This window comes from Musca autumnalis, unplaced genomic scaffold, assembly GCF_047663935.1.
Source record: "Musca autumnalis isolate F117 unplaced genomic scaffold, ASM4766393v1 scaffold_4, whole genome shotgun sequence".
Taxonomy (NCBI): domain Eukaryota; kingdom Metazoa; phylum Arthropoda; class Insecta; order Diptera; family Muscidae; genus Musca; species Musca autumnalis.
Genome location: NW_027411977.1, coordinates 158,158,970 through 158,171,535, shown reverse-complemented (window position 1 = coordinate 158,171,535; position 12,566 = coordinate 158,158,970). Strand labels below are relative to the sequence as shown.

The 12,566-nt window shown below is 35.5% G+C and overlaps 1 protein-coding gene across 3 annotated transcripts in view; it reads right to left on the bottom strand.

Annotated features, from left to right (window-relative positions):
• The window catches only part of DIP2 (disco-interacting protein 2), a 527,750-nt gene that overhangs the window by 256,541 nt on the left and 258,643 nt on the right, over positions 1 to 12,566 (bottom strand). For all 3 annotated transcript variants that reach the window (XM_073984060.1, XM_073984061.1, XM_073984059.1), the window contains one exon: positions 5,091 to 6,404. In XM_073984060.1, coding sequence (XP_073840161.1) covers positions 5,091 to 6,404 — 1,314 coding nt within the window. The remainder of the gene's footprint in view (positions 1 to 5,090; positions 6,405 to 12,566) is intronic.

Below are 12,566 nucleotides of genomic sequence, written 5' to 3'. Positions count from 1 at the left end.
AGGTCCAATCTGAATTCGATTGTCATAGAACTTTACTTTTGTTTGCAAAAATGTAACGAATCAATTGGATCAACAAAATAGGGATGAATAGACTACACTTCAGAGGATAGTAAATATCCTGTGAATTGTCCTTTAACTTAGTATAATATATAATTTGCATATATATTTTCTTATACCTTTCTTTTAAAATAAATAATGATTTTTAAAAATATGTTCATGTTCCAAATTTAATGTTATATTTCTATAATGTGAAAAAATGTTGCCCGGAGTCGGAGTCGAGTTATTTTTTTCGACGCCGACTCCAGCAAAATTGCTCGACTCCGACTAGTAGACTCCGACTCCAAAAACCTGAATTTTTCTAGATTGATGCCAACACAGCTTCCGCGAAATATAATTTTAATGGTCGGCATTATGGGATTCCTCCTGAAACACTTTATTTTAGAGAATTTCAGTCATACTATGTAGAATATGATAACATTTCGCGAATTCTGTATGGGTGAAACTCGGATTCATCGAATGCAAAACATTTTTGGTTTTTACCAATACAAATACATATACACAAAAATGTATCTTGCGCCTAAAACGAATATCAATCACTGTATATCATTTTATATCACTTATATTTTTATTTCACATATCATATCAATCAAAAGTGCCTTGTGAGTGTTCTTATTCGATATTTAAACGCACTAAAGTTATTTTTAGTCATTGATAGGCAAAAAAGTTCATTCGTTCAAAGGAAATTTTTTTTTGAAAAGTTCATTGTCAGTTCATTGTATTTTTTTTTTTATTAAAAATTTAATTTTGAAGTGGTTTGTTCCGAGGTAACATTATCATCGGAGGCCGTAACAAGAAGATACGGTTTGTCTGTTTACCTTACGCAACCAGAAACCGAACCTTGATTGGTACGGATTTCATGGAGCAAACTGACATCGTTCTCAACATGGTGCAGCGTCTCTGGTATCTCGTCGATGATCCCAAAAGGAAGTTTGACTTTACCAACCCTTTAGAAATTAACATGTTTTCATTGGATGTGGTAGGTCATGAAAAGTCGCCAACCAACAAGGTCATAAAGAGCATGACGAATTTGATAAAATATGTGGAAAGCAAACACCAGGTATCACCGTTGCCGACTACACCGCATTTTGTACCTGATTCGATTCCACCACCGCAGAAGATAAATTATAATGCTGCAATGCACGAAGACCACTGGCTAATAAAACCAATGACTATTTTCCGCATTCTATACAGAGCATTTTCCGAGGAGCGATTCCGCCTGATGAAATAACGCCTGGAAACACTTCACGATTGTTTGGACCGCCTGTGAAGATTAGCAAAAAGAAGCAAGATGACTACTTGGATGCCATCTTCATGTCATTATTTCTTATCGACGCAGCTTTATTCTAGGGGGAGATTTCAGTATATTCCAGAACCCATTATTCCTGATGCCTCATCGGGACGATCTCAGCAACAGAGGGGGAGACTGAAGCAAGCCATTATGTAAATATTTCTAATTCTTTTATTTTATCACTACTTTATTTGAATTTCACGTTAGTTATAAGTTTCCATACAACATTGAGTTATCTTTGATTTGAATTTAACGGATAAATGCCTTGTAAATATTTACATATGCAACCCTGTACATACCTACTTTCTATATACCATTTTATGCAACTGTAAACAGCTATTAATTTACATTACGCCCTACTATTTCTTCTCACGAGGAGTACTTAAACAGAGCAAAATTCAATAAAATCACTTTGCAATCGACTTTTGCGCCACCGTCCATTTATGTAGAATACATCCTTGGCAGCTACATTGGTTACCATTTGATCGAACAAGCAAAGTAAAAGTTAAAAAAGTTCTCTTTAAAACGCAAGTCTTCGGTGTTTTATTGGTAAACAACCTTCGGCGAAGGCCTGCTTCAATTTTAGTTTTTAATTTCTATTTTTTTTGTTGTTAATTTTATTTGTATTGTATATTGTTAATATAAGATATTGACCATATTGGCTTGTTTATATTCCATAGTAAATAAATGAAATGAAAAAAAAAGAATGAGACTTGTAAATTTTAAACGCAAAAAATAGGTTTCTCAAATATTGGCCTTTAGACTCCAATTACTAGGATACTGTAAGGATCACACTCATGAAGTATACATTAAACGACGTAAAATCGCGAGTTCTATAATCCTATTATGAGTTTGGAATATTATCTTGTTGCGCGTCCGGACTATTGAGAAAATTCAAAACCCCCGAAATTTCGGCTTCAAAATGCAAGCATCAATTTCAGGTGGATGCAGTTGATATATCGAAACATCGTACACTAGTTTCATGTTGCCCATTCTGTCATTCTTTCCTTGGGTATAAGTCTATGAAATGTATCGTTAAGCCAGAAATCGGAAAAGAACATAAAAAAACTTGTTGGCTTCAACCCATTTTTATCAATTTTTCCAGGGTTTCGGAGTCGAGGTATTTTTGGCTCGACTCCGACTCCAGGCGAGTTTTTTTCACGACTCCGGGTCGACTCCGAGAGTGAATTCCTATACCACTAAAAATGAACAAAATGTGCACAAATTTTTAACTTTTTCCTATATTTTGGCCTATATAGGATAATGTGTTAGTTTTTCCTTACATATTCATTGGAAAGGGCATTCGTTCGAATACATTTGAACATATTAATACTGTTTCTCCGAATCCTACATTGAAAATGGAAAAGTTAGAAAGTTTTTGTCGGTTTTCCTTTTTTTTGCACGAGTATACTCTGGACGGAATTCTTCCGCGTGAGAAAATCTTTAAGCCTTCAAAATATGTGAAAATGATGGGGCGATAAAATAAAAACTATAAGCAATTCACGACCAAGTTTCAACATTTTAGTGTGCTTAGCCTTAAAAGGAGACCCCCAGTTGTAAAGTTCAATAAAAGCCATTTTTCATGACTTTTTTCGAGAAAACTACGTAAATAAATTGTTCCCATCCAACGCTCATACTGAGGCAATATTGTTCCGATCGACTTAAAAATTTGACCACATATTCTATGCTACTTATTCTTTCTACTTTTTTCTCAAATTTATAAGTAGGGATCACCCCTTAAACTAGCTCACATTTTGAACTTTGGTGTGGAGTGGCAGATGGATGTTTTCTGGAACTGAAAAATTAGCAAACGATTAGATTTCGTGCATGAAAATATTCTACAATAATGTTGCTAGGAAAATGTTATGTAGGGTCGGTCCACTAGGACAAGATATCGATATTGTCATGTTTTCATTGTCCTTTATCATTTTTACCCGATCCGTTCTCATGAAAACTCTATGATTATGTATTTCATTGAATTTCGTGTATGCAATTGATTGTGTAGAAAACTCGGATACACATGAACTATATCTGTTCCTGACGGACAGATCCGGTTATTTGAATGTCTACATATAAAACCCTCATTGAGTATATAATGAATCCTAGAAGAAAGATAACCAACAACGAATTTATGATGTCTAATTCAGAAGCGTGACCATCCGAATTTAATATATAGTTAATAGATTATGCGAAATTTACCGAAATACATACATACATTTTTGAGAAAGTAATGGGTAAAACTAATAAAGGACAATGAAAATGTTACAATATCGATTTCTTGGATATGGGAAACCTACAAATAATTTTTGGTGGAACATTTTTGTACAAAATTTCATTTTGTTTTACTTTTTGAGTTCAAGAACAAAAAGACATGGAAGGAACTGAGCTGAAACATGTCAGCTGAAACTGAAAACATTTCATCTTAAAATGATTAAACAATATCTCCAAACAGAGATATAAAGCTATTTTCTCAATGATTGATGGGGGTCAATCATAAAAATCATTATGTCATGACTCAGAGCTTTCATTCCCAAAAGGAATTTTCCTCCCCCAGATCTTAAATTCCATTTTGTGTCACAGGATTTCCCATAGAGACCACAATGTCTTCAATAGAAAACAAGGGTGACTTCTCATAAAAAACAAGATGAGAATACCAATAGACCTTTGTGAGAAGACCAGTAAGACTTCTGGCGAAAGAAGTTAAAGGTCCAATCTGAATTCGATTGTCATAGAACTTTACTTTTGTTTGCAAAAATGTAACGAATCAATTGGATCAACAAAATAGGGATGAATAGACTACACTTCAGAGGATAGTAAATATCCTGTGAATTGTCCTTTAACTTAGTATAATATATAATTTGCATATATATTTTCTTATACCTTTCTTTAAAAATAAATAATGATTTTTAAAAATATGTTCATGTTCCAAATTTAATGTTATATTTCTATAATGTGAAAAAATGTTGCCCGGAGTCGGAGTCGAGTTATTTTTTTCGACGCCGACTCCAGCAAAATTGCTCGACTCCGACTCGTAGACTCCGACTCCAAAACACTGAATTTTTCTAGATTGATGCCCAACACAGCTTCCGCGAAATATAATTTTAATGGTCGGCATTATGGGATTCCTCCTGAAACACTTTATTTTAGAGAATTTCAGTCATACTATGTAGAATATGATAACATTTCGCGAATTCTGTATGGGTGAAACTCGGATTCATCGAATGCAAAACATTTTTGGTTTTTACCAATACAAATACATATACACAAAAATGTATCTTGCGCCTAAAACGAATATCAATCACTGTATATCATTTTATATCACTTATATTTTTATTTCACATATCATATCAATCAAAAGTGCCTTGTGAGTGTTCTTATTCGATATTTAAACGCACTAAAGTTATTTTTAGTCATTGATAGGCAAAAAAGTTCATTCGTTCAAAGGAAATTTTTTTTTGAAAAGTTCATTGTCAGTTCATTGTATTTTTTTTTTATTAAAAATTTAATTTTGAAGTGGTTTGTTCCGAGGCATGTTTCAATACTTAAATTGAATAAATATTATTTTAATCATTAATAGACAAAAGCTTATTCATTCTCACAACATCATTCTTGATAATAAAGGTCAAAAAGTCATAACCGTAGTATACATAAATGACGTACGTTTCAGACAGTTTTGTTTTTAATTTGAACAATTAACGTGTTGTCAAAGGAAATATTATTGTTTGTTATTTATTATACTTACCCTGGTGGATTTCCCTAGGCTTAGGTAAATTTGTTACACAAGTGTGGGGACACATTAGAACATTAGCCGGATGAAGAGTTCCTTCTAAGAATCTTCTACGTGCTTCACATAGATTTATGCCTCCTAAAGGGGTCTTTGGCAAATGATTAGGCGGAACCAGCGCCAAACAATAAATACCAACTTGGTGAATGGAATCAACTGCTTGTAGTACCCTTGACATCCATTGGAAACTTTCCTCTTCTGAGCAATCTGGTCGTTGTTCAGCAATGACACATACACGTTCATCTCTTAAAACTTTAATGCTGAAAACCGCAATACGACCTCTATATATAAAACGCATGGGTTCTACGGCCAATACCGTTGCAATAATATCATCGGCGTTATGTTTACGTCCAGTAACAGTCATCAAACCATCACGTGATCCACACACGAAAACCAAACCTCCTGGCCCTAGAAACCCTAGAAGACCGGACCGCACAAAGTATTCTTCACTTATTGGCTTTGATTTGATAATTTGACCATCTTTATCACATTCAGGATCTTCCACAAGTGGCTGCACTTTAAATGTAGTATTTGTCAAGCCCTCCAACTCATAGTATGTCGACCCAGTCGCGCCACTAGTGACGCAGATTTCTCCGACTTGGTCAGTTTTACATAAAACTGGATGTCCTTCTGATCTAACTACAACTATAGTCGCTGTAGGCATAACTTGCCCACAATCCTGCAAAGTTAATGAAGTCAAAGAATCTTCGCTGTCTACCCGAACGACGCCGTGTGACAAGGCAGCCATAGATAGTACACCTCTGCCAGTAGCTGATTGACTGAATCCAACAGCAGAACGTCCCGGACGACGCAGTGAAACCGTAAACACTTCCGAGCTACTGGCGCATGGGCAAATGGCATCAGCCCGCAATCCTTTGGACTGAAAAACACTTAAAAATTGATCACATGAGGACAACGACCATGGGTTCGCTCCATCGGCGACTAGAAGCATTCTCAAAGATGAAAGAGTTATATCTTTATGATCTTTCGTAGCAAGGAGGCCCCAGTGCAAATCTCGACTTTTGACTAGACAGCATGAAGCTCTATGCTTCGTTATCAACTGCATCCAAGATGATGGTCTTAACTTCATAAGCGCATATGGAATAAATAATACATGCATCCCATTCAGCACCGAAGTGAGAACAGCATGCCAAAGTCCTACTTCACGCTTGAAATCTAAAACACACACCATTGTTTCACCTTCTGTATAACGGCAGGCCATAGTTAAAGCCCGGCAATGATTCATCATGGCTAATCGTGTCACTGTTACACCTGCAAGAGAATGAAAAGTTTATAAATAGAATATTCAATAAAAGTAAACAAATGTATTTGCCAAAGAAAAAAAATGAGGTAAGATAAGAACGTTGAAAACTTGGGTTTGGGCGTCGGGTTAGTAACCCTCCACTAGAAAAAAAGGCCTACTATAAAAAACCAAAGAAAAGAAAAACAAATCCCTCAAAGTTGACGACCCCCGCAAACGTTTTAAGGACCACGATCTGCGAATCTGCACCTGGAATGTTCACACTCTTTATAGAGAAGGTGCAGTTTACGCATTGGCAGATGTACTTGAAAAGTACAAGGCCAACATTACTGCCATACAGGAATAACGATGGAACGGGAAAGGCGTCACAACAACACCTAAAGGTGACGCACTGTATTATAGCTGCCATGACACAAAGCATGAGTTTGGTTTGCGGATTTGTAGTTGTTCGGAGGTTAAAACATCTTGTCTCCAGCTTCACCCCAGTGAATTAAAGACTCGCTGCAATTCGATTAAAAGCAAAATTCTTCAACATCAGCTTTATTTACGCTCATGCTCCCACTGAAGACAAGGACGAACAGACCAAAGATATATTTTACGAGCGCTTAGAAGACACTTATGACCGCTGCCCTGCCCATGACATTAAAATTATACTAGGCGATTTCAATGCCAAAATTTGAAAGGAGAATATCTTTGGCCAAACAGTCGGGAAATTCAGTCTCCACAGTGAAACATCTAACAATGGTATGAAGCTGATAGACTTTGCAGCTGCAAGAAACATGGTAGTTAGCAGTACCAGATTTAAGCATCTCGATATTCATAAGAACAAGAACAAAGAACAAGAAATCAAATTGATCACGTTGTGATAGATGGAAGACATGCATCAAGCGTGTTGGATGTACGATCGGACCACTACCTTGTTTCAGCAAAAGTACGTACCAGATTAAACGTAGCAAACAAAATGCGAACAGACACAACACGGAAGTTGGTCATCGGTAAGCTGCAATCACAACTGATAGAGCATATTCCACTCAACTGGCCCAACTGCTTAATCAAAGCGCTCCTCGTCCCGATAACATATCAGGACAATCGCAAAACATTGCCCACTCGCTGGCAACCCTGTTCGCGTTAATAACATACTTAGTGTTGTGCTCCGTGATTATTTCAAATAAAATTTAAATATTACTATTAAAAAGTGTTATCTGTGTCTTATTTAGTTAAAAAAGTGTAGAAAAATAATCAATTTCAACAGTGTGATACAAATTAATTTATCTAACAAAGTTTTATTGTCGAAAAATTTTTAATTTTTATTTGTGGCATAAATTGAAAGAGCTCCTTTTTATACCCTCCACCATAGGATGGGGGTATATTAAATTTGTCACTACGTTTGTAACTACTCGAAATAACAATTGTAGACCCCACAAACTATATATATTCTTGATCAGCGTGCAATTCTACATCGATAAAGCCATGTCCGTCCATCTGTCTGTCTGTCCGTCTGTGGAAATCACTCTAGCGTCCGAACGGATTGACGTAGGTGGATGAAATTGTGGGAAAATCTATTATTTGTACGTAGGACTTTTGGTATTGAAAGTGGGCTATGTAGGTCTACGCTTTCGTATAGCCCCCATACAAAATGACGCGTGACGCGTCGTCGTTTTAAGGAATTTTTAAGATATTTGTCCCATTTTACCACCGAATTGGTTGTAATTTGGTATTTTGTGTCTCCAGAGGACAAAAAACATTCCTACCAAAGTTGGTTTATGTAGGTCCACGTTTTGGTATAGCCCCCATATAAAGTACGCGTCATTTTAATATATTTTGAATGTATTAGTCCCATTTGACAACAGAATCGGTTGCAACTTTGTATTTTGTGTTTCCAGATAGCCCCCATAGAACGATATCTCCCGATTTTCGGTATTTTGAAGGTTTTGTCCTCATTATCACACCGATATGGCTGAAATTTGGTATATAGTCTTCGTTGGGGATATAAAACTTACCGCCCCATTACATTATTACATGTTGGTTCTGCTTAAATCAGTGGCATGCTAAGTGCGTTGGTGTTCGAGCTAGTGTCGTTGATTCAATTAACGATAGTTCTCTTGGCCTTCGATGGTGCTGTCCCAATTGTAGGAAACTTAGTGCTGATTTTTATAATTTTGTGAAAGACGTATCATCGGAAATTACATCTATGAAAGATGAAATTGCGTCGGTACATTCTCGATTGGAAAAATTTGGTTCTCATTTCCAAAAATATCCGGATCTGGATGAATTTGTGTCCTCGCCGACAGTACCTGAGCCGAAACGTAAAAGGTCTGCTAAGAAGGCATCGGCTAAAACAGTGTCTCGCAAGTAGACTGTTTCGGGTGGTGGGTCTGGGTCCCAAGCAGTGTCTGTTAGTCAAACAGAAAGTGTTTGTACCCGATCTTATGCCAGTTTTTTGTCGGCTGCAGACTCGCGTGCTGATATGATTGCAGCGGTGGAGGCGATAACTCCTTTATCCGTTCGTAGTGAAGCTGTTGAACCTAATGGAAATCCACATTCTTCACACGGCACTAAGGCAATACCACGAAATCTGCACCAAAACCATTGGTTGTAGCTAGAGTTGTGTCGTTCATGAACGAACCGGTTCAAAGGAACGATTCCGTGAAAAGAACGAACGGATCCGTATCCAGCTCATTCTTTTATATCGTTCATTTAGATCAATGTCGTGCTTTGGTATTGTTAAAGTTACGAAGTTTTTCGGCAATTCACACACACGACCCGAACGCAACGAAAGAGCACACAAATGTTTTGATTTGTTTTTGTTTTGCAGCATGCTTGCATACAACGTTACTAACACACTGTCAAAAGTTGCAAATATTGAGAATTTTGTGTGCCCTCTTCTTGGTCGGCTATGATTTAGATCCCCGATGGACGAGTCATTGCTGTCAAAACCACCACCATTAGCTTTGCATACACACAAGCAAGCAAAAAAAAAAAACAAATGCATTGCTTTTGCAGTCAAACTATAAACAAACGCTGCGTTAGCGCAAGCAGCACAAATTTCCACACAAAACAAACAATGATTCAGAGAGCTACTCTCGCTCAGTAACAGCACATCTCGGTCATATCTTTCTTTTGCATCATTCGTTCATCTGGTTCTTTCATATCAAAACCACCACCACTACGTTCAGAAGCAAAACCACCCCCATTAGCACACAATGTGTCATTCGTGAACGAACATTTTCAAAAGAACGATTCGGTGAAAAGAACGACGGAGTCATATGCAGCAGAGAACGAACGACTTCAAAAGAAAATAACACAGTCAAATGTATTGTGGAACGAAAAAGAGCCAACGAACGAACTAAACGACCCGGATCTTTTTGGTGAACGGAATGAAAAAGATCGATCCGCTCAATGAACGAGATTGCCCAACACTAGTTGTAGCATCAGCTATGAGAATGCTATTTGTTGCCAGATTTGCGTCAGATACCACAGTTGAGGACTTAGATTTTTATATTAGATCCAAGATTGAAGGTGACTTTTTCCTTAAATCGTTAAAACTTCGTTCGTTACACACAAATAGATTATCTTTCAAAATCATCGTTCCTTCTAACATTTTTGACATCCTAATTTCTAAAGAATTCTGGCCTAAAGAGGTTTTTGTAAAAGAGTTTGTTGAAAGATCTGACAACTTAGCTCACTTACCTCCTAGACATTTATCAAAAAACTAAATAAGAATTTTCCACTCGGGTATCAGAACGTTCGAGGCTTAAACACAAAATTATCTCGACTTTTCATTAATAGTTTCCATTTTGAATTTTCTATCGTTGCCTTTACAGAGACATGGTTAAAATCCTCTATTCTAAATACTGAAATTCTTTGTTCTAAATTTCAAATATATAGAAAAGACCGCTGCAATAAGAAAGGTGAAGGTGTACTTATTGCCGTGGATAATAAATTTTCCTCCAATACTGTCATATGTAATGATACGGATAGTATTGAATTTCTAGCTATTTGCATTGATCTTAAAATATTTAAATTGTTTGTTACCTTATCATATATTCCCCCATTATCAGAATTCCCCATCTATCAGCGTCATATAAATGCAATTAATTCGATTGTAAATAAATTGTCGTCCTTGGTAACTTTAATTTATCATCGGTAAAATGGCTTGAACTGCCCGACTCTGAAGCTTTAACACCTCTAAATTCTGCTTCTAACACCTCTAAATTCTGGGTGTTTGATATTATTTCCGTTTTTTTCTGATGCCAATTTATATCAGATTAATAAGGTTAATAATATTAATAATAGATTACTTGATCTTACATTTGTAAATGATCCTCACTATTTTGAATTAACCAGAATTCCCCCAATATCTACTCCTGAAGATAGTCATCATCCTTCGTTGCTTATTTCAATGGAAAGGAAGTCCTCTTCTATACCCTCAGTCATAAAAATGAATAATAGGGAGTACGTCAGTGAGAAAGATATTGCAGATTGCTTTGCCAATTTCTTTTCGACTACACAGAAAAAAAAGCCACCCTGAAAATTTTGATTAAAAGCTTTATCACCATATTTTTGTCGAATGGCGATAAAATATTACGAATATATAGGGAAAATGTTTATCAAACATGAAAATGTTACTAGAAAGCGATCAATAAACGATTTCAAACAAATAATTTATTGAAATTTGTTTATGGTTATTAATAAATTTCTGTAGTTGAAATGGTTTTCAACGTTTGTCGCATGTTCTCGCTCTCAAGAGCGAGAGAAACAACATTATTAGGGCATAAAGAGAGTTCTACAACAATGTGCTGTGTTTTTTTCTTGAGATGTGATTATCGTTGCTATGTATATTTCAAAGCATGGTCATGGAATTTTTGCGGCATGAAGGGATAGAGCGTTTGTGTGGCATTTGGCTTGTTTATTTTTTTTGTGCTCGGGTGAAGGCTTGTATGTAAATTTGTTACTGTTTTTTGTTGCTGATTTTTATGAACCTAACAAACGAAGAGGGAATGTAAAAAAAACGGTACGAGTTCTCATGTTTTGTTCTGTTTGTGGTTAAGAAAGTCAGATAACATTTTTTAACCGTCAGTTTGGTATTTTTGGCAGTCTCTTTAAAGCAGTCGTTCTGTGTGGATCGGTAGTGCAGAAATAAATCAATGTTTGTGTGTTTTCTTAAAGTAAAGGTGCCTTTCAAGTAAATTAAATGCCCAATACATTTTATAATTGAATTCACGAATATGAAAAAGGATAATAAGAATATTTTATTGGACCAAGAAGCAACCGCATGTGATATTGGTAATAACATCAAAACATTTTATATATTTGAAATATATATGGATGTACTATTTCTCACATTACAGATACCCATTTTCCGCTGATGATTTTCAATGTGGCAGAAGAATGTGTTTTATTTTACAACGTTCAACGTTCAAAATACAGGGAACATTATTTTATATTTAAAAGTGATTTATTTGTTTTCTTATATTAAAATTAATGTGTGGCACTAAATAATTATGTACTTCTGTTATTAATTATTCCATTCCGTTTTTCTTTCTTTCATCTGTTATTTTTTATGTACCTATGCGTCTGGTGTTGCTTTTGTTCTTGACATTTCAAATAATAAATAACCACCACCATTTATAAATGTGTGTATGTATCTTTTTCTGTGGCGTTTGGGTTTGTATTTGACAAAAAAACAACAAAATAATTGTAAATATGAATATTTTTTTATTGATTGGAAAAAATGAAAAAATAAAAAAATCGATAAATATTTTAATCAATATTACAATTTTATTTTATCAACATGTATTTTTACTTTGTGATCAAAAATTTTATCGAATTTTGTCAATATGACAATTTTATTTATTGCCGGAAAATCGATAAATTTTTGGTTGAATCTTTGAATTTCTTTATCAAATGGCTACAATTTTTTTTTCTGTGTACATACTCTGATCAAAAATACCAACAGAATATTCAGTACCCATATCATATTAACTCACTTAACCACATATCAATGCCTATCCTCCAGGCCAATCAAGTCTTAAAAAGTTTACGTTCTTTGAAACCTAGTAATAGTCCAGGCCCTGATGGGGTTCCCGCAATCATTCTAAAACACTATTCAAGTACACAGAAAAAAATATTGTAGCCATTTGATAAAGAAATTCAAAGATTCAATCACAAAT